The sequence below is a fragment of the Schistocerca gregaria genome, chromosome 3, assembly GCF_023897955.1.
Source record: "Schistocerca gregaria isolate iqSchGreg1 chromosome 3, iqSchGreg1.2, whole genome shotgun sequence".
Taxonomy (NCBI): domain Eukaryota; kingdom Metazoa; phylum Arthropoda; class Insecta; order Orthoptera; family Acrididae; genus Schistocerca; species Schistocerca gregaria.
The window spans coordinates 248,975,043-248,997,552 of record NC_064922.1 but is presented as its reverse complement, the minus strand read 5'-3'; the positions used below and the strand labels follow the sequence as shown (position 1 = coordinate 248,997,552).

Below are 22,510 nucleotides of genomic sequence, written 5' to 3'. Positions count from 1 at the left end.
GTTGCGACAATTTACAACAGCAATATCAATTGTAGCTGGGTCTAACCTTTCTTATGTTTGCCCTGCAACGTTTGAGACTGAAGCCCCTGTGTAACCTAATAAACCACCTCGTCCATTCCAGATGTTTACTATTTTATGGCGTTTTCAGTGATAATTCAGCCAGTGTCAATAAAGTAAAATGGCAATTATTAATTTATTTTGGTTGTCAAGTATAATCTACAGCAAAATTAACTCACATGAACTGTAGACTTCAAATTTCACTACAAGATAAACCTCAGAGCTCAAATGTATATCAATCTTTTTGTTGTGCCCGTTTGCGATTCAATTTCTCCTATAAATGGTGAGTATCGATCTATCCTTTTCATAATAATGTTTCATGTATTAATATGGTGTGTTTGTTGTCCTTTTCTCTGCAACTGCAAAATATTTCCTCTCGAACTACACGATATATCTGTCAACAAACACCTGTGAGCCTACTGATCAAAGGTAACAATACTTTAGAATTGTTTTATATAATAATCATCAGTAAGGAAAATAACAAATAATGAATAGTTTGTAACTCTTATGTGATTTGACACTACCAACCACACTTGGTTCAAAATATACTTGTTGCTTTTACTGCCCTGCAATACAGAGGGGAATAGGTGAAAGATATTGAATAAAATATGGTTTTGGCAAAGATTTTACATATCCATACATTCAATTTTACTTCAAGAGAAAAAATTAACTTTAAAAGTATTTAATTTCAGATAAGATGCATAACACCATTGCTGTCTACTTTTAGATGCTTTTGTGTTGTTGTTGTTGTTGTTGTCGTCTTCAATCCAGAGATTGCTTTAAGTAACTATAGGAAATGAAATAAATTTCTAAAAGTAATTGTATATTTCTTTGTGGTTTACTTAAGAATTCTTCCAAAAAAGTTAATTTCAAACTGTATTTCAGGTTATTCAAGTAACTAACAGAGTAATGTATTATACCACAATTAAAGTTCTAACTTTTCTTCTTCACTTACAACAGTCTATTATCTAGTTTCGATTTTATGTTTAAAAGAGTGTTTTACCTGATTGCAATGGACAGCGTAGAGAAATACATTAGGTATGTTTTCTTCTGTGTAGTCACACACTTGTGCCTGAAGGACTTGGCCATGTGTTAGTTCCTCCATTACTGCAGCGGCATCAGCACTCCATGATGCTTCCTCACCTGGAAGATAATTTTATTATTGCTCCTGAAGCTATTAAACTTAAGTTGAAAATTATTATACAATTTCTTATAGCTCTGCAACAAATTAATTAACAAACTGATTATATCTCCAATACAAAGAACAATAGTGAGAATACAGTACAGAAAATACTAACTTGTGTTGTTAAGCTACACATTTCATATACAAGATACATAAATTATCTAAAAATATTACATTCCACAAAAAAACTGAAACATTTGCCAATTTTTAAAATTTTTTGACTTTTAAAGAAACTATCATTAAAGTAGAAAAAAGAAACATACAACCAACTGAAGTCATTTGATGATACATAAAAATCACATGTCAAATGAAATAAAACAGAAGAATAAAATCAGTGTTATGCTGTATGATCCTCACCAAGTCTGTACTGTCTCAAACACGTTTTGAAACAAGAAATCACTCACAAGGGACCTGCACATTTTTTATTTGCAAAACTGTGTTCCCACAGCTCTTGCAAGGTTGCAAAATCATTAGCAGTTAAGCATTAACTGGCATACTTTATTAGAATAAATTTCTCTTTTCATAACTCAATGTTTCAGTATTAAACCTGAAGATATGTCTTCCTACCGACATCAATTCATTTTTATTCCATTTACCACTTCACATATTTTCCTGTTTGTGGAATGAGGAAAAAAAATACTAAAATCGGACAATGTTCTAAAAAAAAGAAATAAAACAACACAACACAGCTATAACAACACGTTGGTTACAAGTGCAAATTTCGCTTCTCCGCACTATTATGGCTTACTAGGTCCAACAAGTAAGGTCATGCCCCAAGGCCAGTTTTTGTGTATTTGTTCCTAGAAATTTAACATTTACTAGAACTAATGAGTACTAGGAAGCCTTACCTCCTGCGGGAATCACGTTAGCCAAGAAACATTCTGATGCTTGGAATGGTAGAGTCATGAAATCTGAGCGAATTTGTCTCAATGCTGTATGTTCCAATGACAGATAACCTCCATAATCAACAAATTTTACTTCACACACATTAGTTTCAGGTTCTACAGAGACGACTTGTGCTCGATACCATCCGCCCATAGCGGGGGCTGTACATATCACACCAGCTGAAACATGAAGGAAGCATGATGCAGTTTTTACAACTCTATGATACTTTATGTTACATGATAAAACCAGTTTACCATACACTAAGATCATATACAAATCCGATGGTCAGCAAAGAAAATAATTTATACCAAATGAATAAAGTAAATATACAAGAGTTCCACAACCATCACTATGAGCACCTCTCCCCCAGCAATTGCAGTTCACTTCTTGGTGCAGGAACTGGCTATCAGCCGATTTTTTTCTGGCAAATTTTTTAATGACATACAATTTCATGGTTTTCAAAAGGAAATTGGCATGTGAGCCATCTTTTCTTCCACTTACATTTCTCTTCACCGTGTTCTTTGTTAACTCAACTGTATTTCAGTATGACTGATACAGGAGGCAGCTGTACAGGATGGAAGCCTGTCCACAGAATGCCTCGCTTCATCAAGGAGTCTTTGTCACAACTCATCCACACATAACTTCTGATGAGGGCACAATACTCTAAATGGCTGGTGCAATTACTGTGCTGGCCATATGGCTCATTTAGCACACATAATTTCAAAATATATCATTGTTACTCGAGAAAAATGTTTAATTTGGTCAGGTTATAATAAATCACTACAAACAACATTTCTGAGAGGCTTTTCATTACTGGCTTACACCAATTGTGAGTGATACCCCTGAAATAAAGCCTCAGATTTTCATGGTGCTTTAGCTGTGAACCAGTTCTCAGCCAGTTTGTTTGTTTGTCAGGGTGGGGGCAGAAAGAAAGAAAGAGAAAGAGAGAGAGAGAGAGAGAGAGAGAGATTCAGATCCAGCTGCAGTCCAAGAATCTTTTTTAAATTCATTGCTGACATCATGTGACTTTGTAACCAAATGTTAAGGTAATATATAATAAAGTGACCTAAGAAATATAAAAAGCTCATGGCACATGTAAGCAATCTATTTCCACCACCATGTGTCTTCAATAAAAATAATGTTGACAAAATAGATTTCCCTTAATCCCACACTTTTAAGTTATTTTTCAGAATATTTTTCTGACTTGACGACAAAATATGACTTCTGTTTTAGTCTGAAGTTATTGCTGTAACACATTTTGTGTGTTTATTAAAATGATTACCATTCTTCTATACGAAACCTAGAAATCTTTCAGGATCTGTTGTGATGCAGTAGAAACAATGACGAGCTCATATGAACTATACACACTTTTTCAGGTCAATCTTGAGACCTTGAAAACAAAACAACAGGAGAATTTACCATCATCTCACATATGTTGGTACAACCATATATACAATGAATTTTTTAAGGAGCAACACCTGGTTCAGTACACTAACAAACAACATAGTGGGGAGGCTAGCTTGTTCTTTGCAGTGTTGCCAAAAGAAAACAATATATTTTTTAGAGTAACAGCAATGTTATCTCCAGTAACATTAGAAAAACATTTAATCAGCAATACTTCAGAATGCAGTACTATAACAATAATGTTCTTTTGTAAAGATAGAATACAATCTATTTCTGAAAATTTTCATTAATACCATTTGCTTACCATGAAGATTTGTAAAATTGGAATTCTAATTTAAGTACTGAATTTCAATATTATGAAAGGTTATGTTGAACATTTTGAATCTGGAGGTTAGATTTGAAATAACTAGCCAAATGGTTGTTTCAAACTGTAACAGGACAGCTATCCATTTTAGTTTTCATTTCCCATTAAATGCTGATTGGCTATTTAAAGATGTAGATTTTGGCTACATAAGCTGGAAGTTTCTTGATGCTCTCTTGAAATTCGTTCATGTACTTTTGCTAACAACAGTTTTCTTTATGGGCTAGGATATGGAACTGTATGTGCCCTATCATTTTTCAGTCCCAACTAAGCATGTGTATGGATTGGCAGACTTCTCACAGTGCCTTAAATGATACATTATTTTATGCTTGAACTAAACAATAAATGGTAGCACATTTTAAAGGTATGTGACAAGAAACCTAAATGTAAGCACAGCAACAATTAGCAGTAAAATTCCACTCTGAAGCCTGGCAACTTAGTATCTTCAATCAATCAAGGCATGAGTATTTAAAAAATTAATCAGTTAATTAATTAAACATGCACATTACTGCTTTACACAGTATTAGATGCACAAGAGTATAACAGCTGAGAGTGACAACAGCACTAGTATTTCTTTTATCATCTTACTACTAGCGGCACACACTTCAGTTGTAGAGGGTTTCTTTTTTTTCCCCCCCAATGTGTAGACCTTGACTGGTTTCAGGCTATTACAAGCACATCATCAGGTGTCGTACTGATTATAGATCAAATAGCCTGGAACCGGTCATGGTCTAAGCACTGAAAAATAAAAAAAGCCTTACAACTGCAGCAGCGTTTTCAATTTCTACTGTAATGCTCACCTGTGGCTGTTCCTCCAGCAAGACTGTCTGTCTTTTTACTTTATTCAAGTGCTTCACCATAACACAAATGGCAAAAATCTACATCTATCATTGTAAAAACAAAGTGATTAATTAGAAAGTAATCAAAATCAGCTACTAAATGGAGAAGAGCTCCCCTCAAAAAAGTGCCATATAACAATTGTGATGCAGAAATAGAAGAAGAAGCAGCAGCATACTGTTACATAAATATTTTTACGTATACGGTCCCCTTTTTAACCAAAATATAATATCCAACAAATAAAAGAAGATACACGAAATGGAGCCTCAAGATGAGACTGAATCCAGAGGACAACGTTAGGAAATGCATCACAGAGCACTCTTTTAAAAGCTGCTTGTAGATTAAGTATCTCTCTCTGAAGAGAGAAACTGCAGCTATAAATGAAACAGATGATGATGAATATACTTACGATCAACAGGTGTCGGCAAAAGAGGTACATTTGGTTCACTATAACACACATTCATACAGGCATTTAGCCTGTTCAGCGCAGGGAATGTAGGATGAGTTGGCTGTTGCAGGAAGAAATGGCCTGGTGTCACTAAGCTTGAAAGAATCACATCATTGCTCACACCTTCCACCAGCATTAACTGCAAAATAAAAAAATAAAAATGTCCATATTTCGTACTGAACACCCTTTTATAAGATAATGTCATAACATTTTCCTGTGCCTTTTCTCAACAGTTTGACAAGTTTCTCTCATTATTTTACAATGTGTTTACATTTAACAGGAAACGCAATAACAGGTACTATCTGAGGCTTCTATTACATAATATACCTGTTTCATATTGATATTAATTAGTTAAAGAGTAAATGACATATGCATTTTTCTGAAAGTGATACCTCACAACTCATAAGTAATTAAGAAAGTCATAATTCATCACCAAGAACTGATAGTAATGTGTCTTTATTAAAACTGGTTTCAGTTATGACATATCCTGTATACCAATGGAAAGAACACTTGAGATGCGTTTCATATTTAACTGTCAATATAATACTATCTGCTGTACACACTCTTGAAAACTGACATAACAAGAAGTGACGAAGTCACTTAAGATATTTTCAACAGCTTACATGGTGATACAAAATCTATGGCATCAAATAGCATGAAATTCATCATGAGTCACTGAAAATAAAAATAAGTTACATAAAGTGATGACACTGACCGTGTTCATACATATAACAAATGTGTGAACACTGTCAACCCATTACTTTAGGTCTCATAATTATATTTTCAGTGACTTATGATGAATTTTATTTTATGCTACTTGACGCCACAGATTTTATACCACCACATAATCTGTTTTAAATGTCTTGACAGCTAATAAGTGAGATTCCATGAGCATGTACACCAGGTCATGGTGTACATACAATTAAATTATGAAATGCATTTCAAGCATTCTCTCCCTTTTGAATACAGGATATATGATGAAGGCCTGAGGACTCAAACTTGCTGGAATAAACAGGTTAAATCTCAGCTCTTGGCAGTGAATAAGTCATTTTTTATGTGAACTATCTTGTACTTCATTCCCAAGGCAAAACAAAACTGTAATTTAGTAATTCTAATGCTTGAATAACATAAAACGGTTCTCAGCAAACAGCAGATTTCATATGCCTTGATTCTACACAAACTACATGCATAAAAAAGACAAGTTTTCTAATGGGAATGTAGCTGACAATGAATTTTTTCTCAAAAGTAATGGGTTTTTTCTTGTGAGTGACACAAATTTGGAATTTCTGTGAGGTATGCAACAAAATGTAGAAGTTTAATCATCATAAATGATAACAACTGTATTGTTTAGTGAAGTATGCATATAAACTGCTATGAAAATACGAATTGTCTTATAGTGTATAAAACAGCTACCTATATATTTCAGTGGTATTGTAATCTTGAGGCCTACGAGTTTTGTTTTAAATATTATTTTTCATGAAAACTTCAGTCATGAGTGATAAACTGACTGGTGCCTGCTGCGACGAATTTCATAGCTTTCAGAGGTTATATTAATTCTCTTGTACTGAAAAAAGCATCAGTGGACAATCTCAGATTTTGTCAAAGAAGTCTAAATCTTTGGCATAAAGGCTCGTGATCAGGACAAGTCGTGGGCCTGAAGTCTAGTGTGCTCAAGCTGTAAAGAAGAACCCCTGCTTCCTATACAAATCAGACAATCATGAAAAAGACAAGCACGGGTCTAAAACAAAATCTGGTCAAATACGATGCCACAAGGAGAGAATCACATACTATTTGATTACAAGATGGACCGAAAACTAATTTGCCTCCACTCTGCCTAACACATTGGGAGGGGGGAAGTATTAATGCCGATATTGCGACACATGTTTTTATTCATAATTATGTTGGAATGTTCCTTTGGACATGCACTGTAGCAATGTTCATCAGACATGCATGCACGTCTGAGGCAACAGGCACTGTGGCGACTACAGCTGTTGTGAAATATATCCTTTGTGCCAGGAACGCTAGACTTTTAAGTTATGCAGGAGAACTTCTGTGAGGTTTGGAAGGCAGGAGACAAGGTACTGGCAGAAGTAAAGCTGTGAGGATGGGTTGTTAGTCGTGCTTTGGCAACTCAAATCAGGAGAGTACTTGCCCGGAAAAGGCAAGGGTCTCTGAGTCAGCCACACAGTTTTAATTTGCCAGGAAGTTTCATTTCAATGCACACTCCACTGCAGAGCGAAAATTTCATTCTGCAAAGAACATGAGTATGAGAATTAGTAAGAAACATACTGAATATCTTCAATGGACTGAATGCCTCAATGAGGTTGAAAGTGCACATTCTGAACTCTCAGGTCAGACATTTTATAGAAATCTACATGCTGTTAGTGCGAAACAGGGAGAAGGGATCTATTAACACATTAAAGCACATGGAATGGCGGTAACAGGACCAATGCGATGTCAGCAAGATAACTGACTATTGCTGGATGCTGCACAGGGTGTGTACGTGGACAGTGCACCGAAGAAAATGCAAAAAGACAATATATTATGATTTATACGTTTTTATTACACGTGAAGAACATAATACTTCGTTATAATGTTAGGAGTGCCTGATTTTATCACTTTTTTAATAAAGTTTTCCGAATGTGTGTGTTTTGTATGAATTTTCTGAGCCTTCATCATTACTTTGTGAGAAACTCTGCGATACAGGGAACCCCGTACCATTTCTGAAATTAGTATATCAAAAAACATTGAATTCACCTAAAATAGTTAAGAAAAAAATTTCAAGACATAAATTTTGAGACCTGTGTTACAGGAAATAACATTCCAGATTCAAGCACAATAGATAGGCAATATGCTTGCTAATACTTGCCTGCAAACATTCTGGTAAAATTGGACATACTGTAACAGGCGGCACAAAGCACACTTGCTCAAGAGTTATACTGGGATAGTGCTTCAATGGAAACTTCTTGCGTATCATCTCAAGAGCGCTCTCAATATCGAGCTGTGTACCTAAGGATAGATTTTTAGCAAATGATACACAAGTCAACAAAAACACAGTATGTACATTAACTTTTATATCATGACTAACTTCCAAATTTTTATCCCAAATGGAAAAAAAAGACTGTGGTTGTATGAATCAAACATCATCAACAAGTAAAGACTGAATACAGTTAACCACATTTGTCAAAAAATGTATGTCATTATGTCATCATACTGTTCAGCATTCAAAAAAGTGGTAAAAAATCTGACTGGAGAGCAGAAAACAATAAAATTGGATGATAAAAATGAGAGAGAGAGAGAGAGAGAGAGAGGGGGGGGGGGGGGGGGAGATTGTGAAATTTAGCTTCATCTGTTCAAGTAGCACACAACGCAACTTTTGGCTGAATTGGAAATATATATATATCTGTATCTGTCTCTCTCAGAGTAAGAATGACAACATTTTAACAACTTAATGAACACATATATTTCTGTATGCAGTAACAAATATTTCATCAATTTGAATTACATAAGTTACAAAGTTTTCACTACCCCTAACGAAGTAAGAATGAAAATGATTGTAGTTGCTAAACAAAATATTCAGGCTGACATCTAAATATGGGCAAATCACTCTGACAGAGAAAACCAGATACATAAAAAGCTATCTGAAGATATACCTTCCACAGCACAAATTTTCAGTTTTTGTGTGTCTGGATGCCTCTTGATGAGTATGCTTGCATTTGTTTTTGCTTTGATTTGGTGTACAAATGCCCCGTGCCTGCCAATAAGACGGCCTACAAGGTGCTGGGGTAGGACAAACTCGTACACAGACAAGGCAGTAGCATCTCCAGATACAGAACTGCCACTTGCTGGAGTGCGTGATGGTGGTGTTGCTAAATCACTGCATCCTTTGCCACTGTCACTTGACCCCTGTAAACATTTTCAATGTGTAAGTGCAATATAGTCTAAACAAGTAACTTTTCGGCACTTGGTGCACAAACAGTAAAATTATCTTGATTTGTAACTGCACTAGTTAAATTTAACCCAATAGTTGAAAACATATGCTTACTTAGTTACATTAAATAGGTGCTATTTTGCTCCTATTGGTAGCTTTATATTTCATCAATTAGTTTTTGTCTTACAAAGAAAATAGTTATCTTCCCCTATAAATACAGAAGGCTGTTAAACAGTTGTGCAGTTCTACAGCTAACATTTTCACTTCTATGTAACTAACATAAATTTTTAATCCTTGAACCTCTACAACCATATAATTTGTGGGAGGACAGAGGAGGGATGGACTAATGAGACATTCTTTTCTATTTATTTGTTTGTTTGTTTCAATAAGTAGTGGTTAATAATTTATTGGTTTATGTTATAAGTGCCAATACAGATATTCGTCAACATAAGCTTTACTTACTGTTTCTAAAACTTCTCACAGCTGCGAGAAAGCTTATTCAATATTAAATAAGTATTAAGATCAGATGTAGGAATGGTGATAAAATGAAACAGATTGCTGTGTCATAAATGACGGCTAAGCAGTCCAAGTATACAGAATTTAAAAACTATTATGTATGGTGCATAACAAAATTTAATAAATATATTGCAAACAAGACAAATTTTGTAGGTGCTAAGAATGATTGTCAACATCTATAAGGATCTCTTATCTTACATAGTGAATTTTACTCATGTCTTACATCACACACCTGTAAATCTGACACACACACACACACACACACACCACGAGAGAGAAAGAGCCATGAATGGCATTGGCTTCCCCTTCCAATCCAGTGCTGCAGGCATCTGTTGTTCAGACACTTTTAATGGGTTATAATACTGAAGGAGGATGATAAACCATTATGCTGAAAACAACATCCTGCAACAAGTTAAAAGAAAAGGAGGTGGCTGCAACAAGTTAAAAGGAAAGGAGGTGATGATATGCTGGATACATAAGAATGCCAAAGCAGTTTCGCAAAGTATTATCGATAGTCTTAAAATTTACAACACACATATCAAAAAATGTAGAGCAAAAATGTAGAGCAAAAATGGCTCTGAGCACTATGGGACTTAATAATTGGTGTCATCAGTCCCCTAGAACTTAGAACTACTTAAACCCAACTAACTTAAGGACATCACACACATTCATGCCCAAGGCAGGATTCAAACCTGTGACCATAGCTGTCGCGCGGTTCCAGACTGAAGCGCCTAGAACCTCTCGGCCACACCGGCCGGCACTTATGAGCACTATTGTTTCATTTGTAGCTGAGACTTAACATAGTAATTTATTTGCTAATGCTGAGATACAAACAACACTTTAAAATTATAAATACCAATGATGACAACTAGCAAGAAGAATACCAATTATGTTCCCATGCAGCATATAGCTATTGTAACTAACCTCATCTGAGTAGCTGGATGCCGATGGACTGGCAAGCATAACCTCTGCAGGGCTATGATTGGCTGAATCGCGACCCTTTCCAAGCTCCAGTGCAGCCAGCTTGCCTTCAAGACCACAGCTACTGCCTGTTGCTGCAGTGTCCGCCTCATCTGATACTTCTTTTACAGGTGGAGGTGTCTGCATTCTGGCTGGCTGTGCAGATGCTGAATCTTTGTTTTGAGAACACTCGTTATCTTCTCCACAGGTTTGATCTGTATCTTTCCTCTGAGTGTCAGAAGTTGGCTCTGCCTGAATATCAGAGCTTTTCTCTAATGTCCAGTCCTCTCTTACAGGTTCTGGCATAGTGTCTTCTTCAGTGTGTCTGTCTGTAAGATTACTGTTGGGCAAGTCCTCAGCACTGTTGCACTCAGTGGCAGAAATCACTTCTTCACTGCCTGCAGCAAATGTGTTTGAATACGACACACGGCTACAAACAGAACACTGACTACCAATACTCAGGTTATTCTCCTCACTTTTGAAAGTGTCAGAATGATAGGTATCACCAATGGTGTTTCCAGGATGACAGTCTTGAGAGATTGTTACCTCAAAGTGTGTTTCCTGTGGGATGATGACTTTGGAGTCCTCTTCCTGTGGGACAGTTACTTCAAAGTCAGCCTCTTGGTTAGCAGCTAACTCACAGACCGTTTCCGTTTCCTGTGCATCAACTACGTCAGAGTTTATTTCTTGAACAGCACCTAAGACACAGTCCGTTTCCTGTGCAAAAACTATGTCGGAGGTTATTTCCTGTGTAGCAACTAAGTCACAGTCCGTTTCCTGTGCAACAATTATGTCAGAGTTTATTTCCTGTGAAGCTGGAACTTCAAATATTGTGTTCTTTGGAACAGTAACCTCGGAGACCTTTTCCTGCAACACAGTAATGTCGGGATTCTTTTCCTCTGAGGCAGATGCCTCGGAGTTTGTTTCTTTTTCGACAGTTACTTCGTAAATCGTTTCTTTTTGGAGAGCTACTTCGTAAATTGTTTCGTCTTCGGGAGGAACCTCGAGGATTGTATCCTTGGGGATAGCTACCTCAATATGTATGTCTGTGGGGATAGTTATCCCAGGATCTGGTTTATTAAGTGATTCCTGTAAATCACTTATTTGATAGGTTATTTCCTTTGGATCAGAGATAACACTCTCAGCAGCTGATTCCAATTGTCCACTAATTCGTGTGTCACTTTCCGGTGGAAAAACTATTGCAGAGTCTATTTCCGTCGGTACAGCAATTTCAGAGCTTTCCTTTTGCAGTACAGCGCCCTCACAGTTCGTTTTTACTTCAAAGTTTGATTCTTTTGGATCACAGTGCACTAACAATCCTTCTATGCTACCACTATTTTCTTCAGCAGTGAGCCTACTGTCACTAGTAATATTAATAACACAACTTGGTTTGGATGTATCTGATAGCTCTATTAGCGAGTTTTTATTATCAGCACTGTTATCACACTTTCCAACTATTAAATCATGAGAGATTTTTCCTACCGAGATAATTTCACTGGAGTCAGTGGAAAAGTTCGTTCCACTGGGAGGTACAGTATTTTCAACAGACGGCTTCTCGATAACTTTTGCAGCAAAATTAATTTCACTTTGTTGCTCTTCTGGATGTCCCAACTCAAGACCCACTGTTCCTGTTGTGGATGAACCTTTTTTGATTACTGTTTGTTCTTTACTTGTGGAACAAATGTCCTCCTTCACTGTTTTCTTACTATCCTCAGCCAACAATATCGATGTGCGATTTTTGGTTCTCTCTTCCTGCTTCTTGGCTTTTCGAGTCCCTTTAGCCGTCCCCCCTGGGTCACTTCGCGATGATCCTCTTCTGCTTTTGTACCAGAGGAAAGTGAGCAAAAGGGCAACTGTTGGCAGAGACCAGATCAAAGTGTGGCGACATGATGTGGGTGCCATTATTCACTTCCACGACTGACACCACGGTGCAAATGTCAACGATGAACCTGCAATGGAAACAAATAGCTATAATTACAATGACATAGTAGCAAGTAAGCACACATGATAATTAAAGTAGATTCAGTTTTCTTTTAATCTGACTGCTTATTCATTTGATACATTTTACAGCCAAACTAACAGTATCACAGGTAATTTAGTCCTATGCTGAGTCCTAGATAAACTTATGGACATAGGTATTTCCTTACATGACCAGATCACTTTGGATGTCACATGTGTTGTGTAGACTCGTGACTAAACTATTCAGAAAGACATCTTAAAGCCTCACAAGGAATTCCTTAAGTGAAAGCCCGCAAAAGGCCAATGATGTTTATGGCATTTGACATCCCATATACTGTCATGCAACCACAATATCGGCTGCTAATGGCAACAGGGGGCAAGACTGGAGGTATCCAACTGTGAGCACAGCATGAGGCGATGGAGTGTGGTAGAACTGCTTCGTCTATGAGCAACTCACAACAGTGTTACAGTGCTAATGGTGTTGATAAAAACAGAGAAATGGCAACAATAAACAAAGCAAACATTGCATTATATCAAAGCAAACATTGCATTATATCTACAACAACATTTGCTGACATTGGCATTTTGTCATAAAGTAACCCACTTTTGCAATGTGAGAAAGAAATCTTAGATGAAATATTTTCAAGAAAGGAAGCAGTGGTTGCACAACTTCCAACAGTGCTACAGAATTGAAAAACTTAACATAAAGAAATGTCAAACAAAGTGTCAACTTGACAATGCACAGCAAACTGCAGAATTGGCCCAAAAATTTGTAGACGAGATAAACAAACTAAGCACATCATACAGTAAGAAATTTGTTTTCAACTCTGACCAACTGTGATTAGAAGAGGAAATGCATATGAAAGGAACTCTGGAAACTAGAGGTTCCAAGACAGATGTACCAAGATCAACTAACATCAGTGCCATAACACAAACTGTTAATCTGGATGGTAAATTGGCTGGAACATTATTTATAGTGCTACGAGAAATTGGAGGTGCACTGCCCCCATACAATTCTTTCTCATGTGCATGATCTTGCAAGTGCAGTCACGACAAGTCACAGCAAGCAAGAGTGGAAAAATGGGCACAAGAGAGCTATAACTATGGTATAAGCACTGCTTTGACCAAGAGTTGATCAAAGTAACTTTATTCCTACTCTGCTTATAAAAATCATAGTCCTTCAAAGCACTTCTGCAAAGTGTGCGACACTGCAATTCGCACCACATAGGACTGCCGGACAAATTCCGCCTCTCGATGTTTGTTTTTTTCACACTATAAAACATATTATCAGACTATCTGCAGCTACGCCTTACAGGTTAACCAGTTTCAAGGTAAGCTCCATGACAAACTGTTTCATGTTCAGTTGCATACCATCACATTCCATCAGTTACCATCACCCTGTTAATGATTCTATACGGATCCTGTAACAGCAGACCTAATTGAATGTCCTGCATGGTTTGAAACTCTCAAGGAGTTCAGTTTACCTTTGATCTTGATGGTGTGAACCTCTGTGGTCATTGTGGCATCTATTTTTTCATTCATTGTTCGTAGTGCAGGTTCATGTTTGTTTTAAACATTTCTTGAATGATGACAATGCCCATTTTGCAAAGTGCCATACATACATCGTATAGAAGTTTGGTCTCAACACCTCCCGGAAACAGATTTTCTGGTGTCCTCATGATGCAGTCATTAGCAGCTAATATTTTTCCTGTCATAATTGTTAACACAACAGTTTCAAATGAGCCTTACGACAGACTAAACTTGCAACCTCGCAGTCAAGGGCAGTGCCTGCTTCATACTCTCATTTTAGGTGGATTTCAATTAAACAAAAGATTCTCACATTCGCCTCAAAAGCTTTTTAAAAAGTATCAATTAAATGTGAGCAGAGGTGTTATAAAAAAATATATCATCATGCCCCAGCCATCTGAAGTGGTCGAAATTCCGCGAACATGTATCTGAGTCATGACAATTTGCTGAGAATCAGTTATGACAATCCATGTATCTGGTGTTTGTTTGATATGATGCATGAAACTAAATGAATAATTGATGCACCAGATGCAAAAGGCATCAAAACACAAACAATGAAGTGCAGACCTATGATAAGTAATGTTCTAGCATTAGTCCAACAAAAATTAATTATGCTTGTGATGAGCACTACATTACAACAAACTTTTTGAGCATCAAATAAGATGATACTTTTATACTATATGACCACCACCACCAGCCATCTGACACCCATTGCTGGGTAAAGGATATTTGTAGATTTTTTCCCCATCAACCATTAGACACCAACTGCTGGGCAGAGGCCTCCTCTTGACGTTTCCACACATTACAGTGTTTCAGCTGTATGAAGCCAAACTACACCTTCAATTACGCTGTCTCTCAAATCTTTTCCTCTCTACATAAAGCAATGAATTTATTTGGCCCATCTAATATCCATTCACCTGGGTATACACTATGTGATCAAAAGTATCCGGACACTTGGCTGAAAATGAATTACAAGTTCGTGGTGCCCTCCATCAGTAATGCTGGAATTCAATACGATGTTGGCCTACCCTTAGCCTTGATGACAGCTTCCACTCTCGCAGGCATACGTTCAATCATGTGCTGGAAGGTTTCTTGGGGAATGGCAGTCCATTCTTCATGGAGTGCTGCACTGAAAAGAGGTATCGATGTCAGCTGGTGAGGCCTAGCACAAGGTTGGTGTTCCAAAACATCTCAAAGGTGTTCTATAGGATTCAGGACAGGACTCTGTGCAGGCCAGTCCATTACAGGACTGTTATTGTCATGTCACCATTAAGCCACAGGCCGTGCATTATGAACACGTGCTTGATCGTGTTGAAAGATGCAATCGCCATCCCCGAATTGCTCTTCAACAGTGGGAAGCAATAAGGTGCTTAAAACACCAATGTAGGCCTGTGTTGCGATAATGCCGCACGAAACAACAAGAGGTGCAAAGTCCCCTCCATGAAAACACAACCACACCATAACACCACCACCTCCGAATTTTACTGTTGGCACTACACACTCTGGCAGATGATGTTCACCGGGCATTCGCCATACCCATATCCTGCCATCACATCGCCACATTAAGTACTGTGATTCGTCACTCCACACAAAGTTTTTCCACTATTCAATCGTCCAACATTTGCGCTCCTTACACCAAGCGAGGCGTCATTCGGCATTTACCAGAGTGATGTGTGGCTTATGAGCAGCCACTCAACCATGAAATCCAAGTTTTCTCACCTTCCGCCTAGAAATCCAAGTTTTCTCACCTTCCGCCTAACTGTCATAGTACTTGCAGTGGATCCTAATGAAGTTTGGAATTCCTAAGTGACGGTATGGATAGATGTCTGCCTCTTACACATTACGGCCCTGTTCAACTGTCAGCAGTTTCCGACAGTCAGCAGACGAGTTCGGCCTGTACTCATTTTTTTTTTCTGTACGTGTCCCTTCATGTTTCCAATTCACTATCACATCAGAAATAGTGGATCTAGGGATGTTTAAGAGTGTGGAAATCTCGTGTACAGACGTATGACTCAAGTGACACGTAATCACCTGACCACGTTTGAAGTCTGTGAGTTAGGTCGCTGATATGGAGTACCTGGCTGTAGGTGGCAGCACAATGCACCTAATATGAAAAACTTATGTTTTTGGGGGTGTCCAGATACTTTTGATCGCACAGTGTGTGTAGTATCCCCTCCATTTCTGTTTCATTACAGTCATAATTATATGTTTCGCTGCAACCTGTTCTCTTATCCAATTGTTTTCCTGTTTTTCCTAGTAATCCCAAACATAATCCCCCCATTTCTCATTGAGTAAAGGTTTCTACATTTAAAGTCGCATCTCACTGGCACGAGTCAAAACTTATAAACATACCTGTTATAAACTTTCCTTTCTTTAGACATAATGGTAAACTCAGTTTAGTATACTAAAAAATAGCTCATGATACTACAAGCTCTACAGTTTGTTTTTACTCTTTTCCCATTAATCCAGTCATTATCTTCAATTGCCGTAAATACAAAATCTCATCAACTATTTATGAATTCACCGTTTATTTTTTTCTATTTTCTTTTAGATGTAACTATCTTAATTTTTCCCTCTTTTTATACTTGATTTGTATTCATATTTTTGAACCTACTGTGTTAAGTTCTTCAATTTGTTGCTAGAGTTTATCTGTGCTTGCTGTGAACAGTAAATCATCATCTGCAAACCGAAGGTAGTTCAGCTACAACCCATTAATTAATATTCGTCCTTCAGTTCATAGTATAAGAATATGAGAAATTCATCTAGGGCTCTTGAAAATAATTTAACTTCATACTCATTATTCCATTGCATCATTTCATTCAAGTGTTGCAAATGGTCCATTATTCTATAACAGCCTCATCAAGTCACGGTTCTATAGCTTTCTTTCTTCACGAATTTCGCTTATTGACATGAATTCTCATGTGACTATACACCTGAATTAATGTCTCGTACGATTTAACCTGCAAAATCACTTTGTTTCCTCTTTAATTCCAAGCCATGATGTACGGACATTCTCAATTTGATTTTTGATGACTTTGAACAATGCTGATTTTGCGTTCGCAATGCTGCTGTTCTCGCATGATTTTTTTTTTTTTTTATTTGGAACATATCCTTAATATTGAGTATAAATCCCATAGCTTTAGAAGCTATGTAGCTAAGGACAGGATAAGAAAATCTGTGGACCTGTCAGTCTTCAACTAATCACAAGGGCAGTGCTGGCGTCTAAGCTCAACATGCGACTCGCATCAAGTGTTGAAGTAAAATAGGGGTCGCAATAACATTCACGCCATGCCTACCAGCTACCGCAATTTGAACTATGCCAGCGCCCCGTTGCTTAGTTGGAGGTCAGCTGTGACTCCAGGAACCACGCCCAGTCCAGCAACAGTTACGACATAAAACGACAGGCAAGCAGCTCCACTTTTCCGCTGCAAGAAGCCGGCGAACGGTCGCTGGAGGTCCTTGAGACCATACGACGACGGAGTCGGGAGGCAAGGCCGTTACTTTCACACCAAAGGCTTGTCATGCGGTAAGCTCCGGTAGGCAGCAATAGCGCGATTTCTCTCTCTCTCTCTCTCTCTCTCTCTCTCTCTCTCTCTCGATCGCCCATAATCAATTTCCTTCATTTTTCTGCCCAATAACATACGTATAGTTCTGGTAAAAAAACGGCACGGTAGCTCATTAAAGACGGATCCAGAAGTGAATTGGTAACTGCCTCGTTGGACGAATCGTCCCAGGTTTCGATTTATCCGTTTTGGCAAGATAGCAATCATCATACAGTACGTTAAATTTTAGTTAGCAGCTTCCTAGTGCCTGAACTGGTAGAAGTAGGTAAAAGTCAGACGGCTTCAGCCGGTAGTCATTAGCTTTCGGCTGCGGCCAAGATCAGCTAGCTGCAGTACTGTGGAGCACTTAACTGTATTTAGCACAGCTTCCTTTCCTTACGGTAAGTGCACGTAATTGCTAGAGCTAGGATCATTATTAAACATTTCAACACGTATAACGATTTCAATTTTATTCACGAAAAGCATTTAAGCTATTTTTACTTCCGTACGTAATCTGATTTCACGGAAGTGTGACGTGTAGTTTACGGTGTCAGCATTGCAGGGGCCAGACGCGGCCGTTCTCCCCGCCACACCGTCCATCAGAACAACCAGGAGGAAATTTGAGATCTACTCTTTCTTGTTGTACGTTCAATCTATTAACCATTGTGCCACTATGTTTGGTTTGCAGTATGAATGTGCAATATACGACATGAGAATTTTCTACTGTTTATTGAGACATTCAGTTGACTGGAGAGTATTGAAGTACTAGACCACTTGTAATTCTATTCTACTCTAATTTTTACGATTTGCCACAGAAGCAGATAAGTTCAGTCCGAGGAGACTGTCTTATGAAGTCACAATACTGTGTCTATTTCCCGAAAACGTTTCGCCACTGCTCTATTATTTTCAGCGGTTTTTTGTGTAAATTCGAGAAATGTTTACAGTTGAAGGATCGTATTACATGTTTTTCTATAATGTCTCAATTTCAATTATGTGAGACAAATACGCCAACAAAATACAAACGCCACAAGAGCCTTAACAGAATTAGGTGTAGCTCGACACCATGCATGGAGTTTTAATAGATCAATTCTTTACTACTAACACACTCCTTCAGTCGAGTCGATTTTGGACATCTGGCAGCGCTTCTGACAGCTTTCAACTGCGAAGCGCAAACGGCTGTAGGCGAAAACAATATCTGTCTGTACAGTTATGAAGAAGCGTTGCACAGAACGTCTACAAAATCGCGTTGCAGATACTCGAACAGCTGCGCTTGCATAGAAGAACTGTCCGGCTTATTACACTTCATTTTTTTTCTGTTTGTAATAGAAAGCTGGTAAAATGAATACCTGGGTAATGCCGGTTTTGTCAGCTAAGGTTAAAAATAAAAGACTCACGGTTTTTATTATTATTATTGAACCACTTATGATCTGCCATCTAGCCAACACTGTTGTTGATATTTCATGCATTTCTTTGATATACTCGTTATGCACCGTAAACTTACTACGACTGATTTTCTATTTTTCCCCAATTGTATCATGCATCTTAAGCACGCATGCATACGCATTTCTACCACTGGTTTTCGTCTATGCACAGTCACACATAGTAACGACACATTTGAAACCAACTCCCATGCACGATGTGGAACTATAACCCAGGACATCCGGTTTGCGCGGCAATGACGCCACTTTAAGACTAAAGAGACCCGCTCATAAGTTTCAGTGAAATGGAAAACCACAAATAGTAACTATATTGTACAGTGGGGACACAGACTGTAGATTCCTGGTACATTTCTCTGGACAACGGTAGTCCGCAGTGGTGAAAGAAATAGCGCAAACCCGCACTGGCAAGGTAACAGGTTTGTGGTGCCCGCGGGGCAACTGGCGCATGACGCAAACGACAGGGCGTGGCCGTCCCATATTACTCCGCGTACCGCTGCTCCCCGTCCAACAGCTACTTTCTCGGCCAGCGATCGTAGTTGCAGAAATCTTCGATATGCAGTGCGCGGGTACTGCCTCGTCTTGGCGCAACCCGTCGCACAGATTTCACGGGGTGTGACCGGGAAACTCATCTTTAGGAATTCCGCAAATAACGATACTGTGAAACCTGTTCGTACGCGAGACCCAGGAGGATAACGTCTCCCAGGTTGATGCCGTGTTGCTTGACTTACGGAAGGCGTTCACAGTTCGGCAGTATTGCATATTGAACACATAATCTGACCAGCATTGTGACTAAACTGAACCTCACAAACACAAACGACACGTCGAACTTACCAGAGAGATATTTTCATGCACACAGGAATATCCCAAGGGAACGTTATTGGACTATTAATGTTTACAACACATATAATTGGTAACGTCGCTAACGTTCCACTGTTGACGAATGACGCCCTATAGAATGACGTCACAACGCTAGAAAATTGTATCGAAATGCAGAAAGACCTGCAGAGGATACCCTCAACATGTTGTTGTTGTTGTTGTTGTTGTTGTTGTCTTCAGTCCTGAGACTGGTTTGATGCAGCTCTCCATGCTACTCTATCCTGTGCAAGCTGCTTCATCTCCCAGTACCTACTGCAACCTACATCCTTCTGAATCTGCTTAGTGTACTCATCTCTCGGTCTCCCTCTACGATTTTTACCCTCCACGCTGCCCTCCAATGCTAAATTTGTGATCCCTTGATGCCTCAAAACATGTCCTACCAACCCATCCCTTCTTCTAGTCAAGTTGTGCCACAAACTTCTCTTCTCCCCAATTCTATTCAATACCTCCTCATTAGTTACGTGATCTATCCACCTTATCTTCAGTATTCTTCTGTAGCACCACATTTCGAAAGCTTCTATTCTCTTCTTGTCCAAACTAGTTATAGTCCATGTTTCACTTCCATACATGGCTACACTCCAAGCAAATACTTTCAGAAACGACTTCCTGATACATAAATCTATATTCGATGTTAACAAATTTCTCTTCTTCAGAAACGCTTTCCTTGCCATTGCCAGTCTACATTTTATATCCTCTCTACTTCGACCATCATCAGTTATTTTACTTCCTAAATAGCAAAACTCCTTTACTACTTTAAGTGTCTCATTTCCTAATCTAATTCCCTCAGCATCACCCGATTTAATTTGACTACATTCCATTATCCTCGTTTTGCTTTTGTTAATGTTCATCTTATATCCTCCTTTCAAGACACTGTCCATTCCGTTCAACTGCTCTTCCAAGTCCTTTGCCGTCTCTGACAGAATTACAATGTCATCGGCGAACCTCAAGTTTTTACTTCGTCTCCATGAATTTTAATACGTACTCCAAATTTTTCTTTTGTTTCCTTTACTGCTTGCTCAATATACAGATTGAATAACATCGGGAAGAGGCTACAACCCTGTCTCACTCCTTTCCCAACCACTGCTTCCCTTTCATGCCCCTCGACTCTCATGACTGCCATCTGGTTTCTGTACAAACTGTAAACAGCCCTTCGCTCCCTGTATTTTACCCCTGCCACCTTTAGAATTTGAAAAAGAGTATTCCAGTCAACATTGTCAAAAGCCTTCTCCAAGTCTACAAATGCTAGAAACGTAGGTTTGCCCTTTCTTAATATTTCTTCTAAGATAAGTCGTAAGGTCAGTATTGCCTCACACCCAAATGTAATATTCTACGCATAAATATGTGGAATGACCTGTAATTGTTTGGTTGCATGATTTCCTAACAATACCTGGAAACAGGCGTCTACATCAACATCATACTCCGCAAGCCACCTAACGGTGTGTGGTGGAGGGTACTTCTGAAGCCACTAACTGACCTCCCATACCCTGCACTACTCTCGAACGGCGCGTGGGATGAATTATTGTAGGTAAGCCTCGGAAGTAGTGTGCTTAGACTGTTCCTGTTACGTAACACCTCTCTTTGGCGTCTGTCACTGGTTGTTGAGGACCTCTGTAACCTACTAAACGATTCCGTGACGAATCGCGCCGCTCTTCTTTGGATCTTCTCTATACCTTTCACAAATCATACCTGGAAAGGATCCTATGGTAACACAAGAGCCTTATAAGTCACTGTTTCCAGCAGTTTGTCATCAACAGTGTAGTTGGTTCAAATGGCTCTGAGCACTATGGGACTAAACATCTGTGGTCATCAGTCCCCTAGAACTTAGAACTACTTAAACCTAACCTAAGGATATCACACACATCCATGCTCGAGGCAGGATTCGAACCTGCGACCGTAGCGCGGTTCCAGACTGACGCGTCTAGAACAGTGTAGTTGTACAGTAGCTGATTTCTTTTCCTATGTATGCGAAATATGTTACATTTATTCACGTTCAGGGTGAACTGCCAGGGCCTGCATCATTCATCAATCCTCAGCAAGTCATTCTGCAAAACGATGGTCTTCTGACATTGCTACTTTCTTATAAACAATCGCATCATCTGCGCACAGTCTTAAAGACCTTCCGACGCTTTCTACTAGCTCATTTATGTACACTGTACACAGTAACTGTTCTATCACACTTCCTTGGGGTACTCTGGCAATTACATTTACATCTTTCAATTTTGTTCTGTTAAGAGCGACGTGTTGAGTTCCATCAGCAAGGAAGTCTTGAATCCAGTCGCAATCTGGTCCAATACTCAATAAGCTCGCTTTTTATTTTTTTCACTAACCAGCAATGCGAGGCAGTCTACAGCGCTGTGGGTTTCATGGACGTAACGGAGACAACAGAGTTTTGCAAGGTCTCTGTTTGCGGAATCAATGAAAATTTTTATACAGGAGATTTTCTTTCTCCAAAAACGTTATATTACACGAGTGTAAGCCATATTCCATAATTCTACAACAAACTGACGTCAACGATGATAGCCTACAATTATGTGTATCTGTCCTACGGCTCTTCTTGAAAATGGAAATCACCTACGCTTCTTTCC

General features: G+C 38.6%; 1 protein-coding gene across 12 annotated transcripts in view; it reads right to left on the bottom strand.

Moving 5' to 3' along the window:
* LOC126356052 (uncharacterized) overlaps positions 1-22,510 on the bottom strand; it is a 268,209-nt gene that overhangs the window by 10,015 nt on the left and 235,684 nt on the right. For all 12 annotated transcript variants that reach the window (XM_050006736.1, XM_050006746.1, XM_050006738.1 and 9 more), the window contains 6 exons: positions 10,547-12,531; positions 8,829-9,081; positions 8,045-8,184; positions 5,137-5,314; positions 2,089-2,304; positions 1,061-1,200 (listed from right to left, as the gene is read on the bottom strand). In XM_050006736.1, the coding sequence (XP_049862693.1) occupies positions 1,061-1,200; positions 2,089-2,304; positions 5,137-5,314; positions 8,045-8,184; positions 8,829-9,081; positions 10,547-12,484 (2,865 nt within the window). In that variant the 5' untranslated portion in view covers positions 12,485-12,531. The remainder of the gene's footprint in view (positions 1-1,060; positions 1,201-2,088; positions 2,305-5,136; positions 5,315-8,044; positions 8,185-8,828; positions 9,082-10,546; positions 12,532-22,510) is intronic.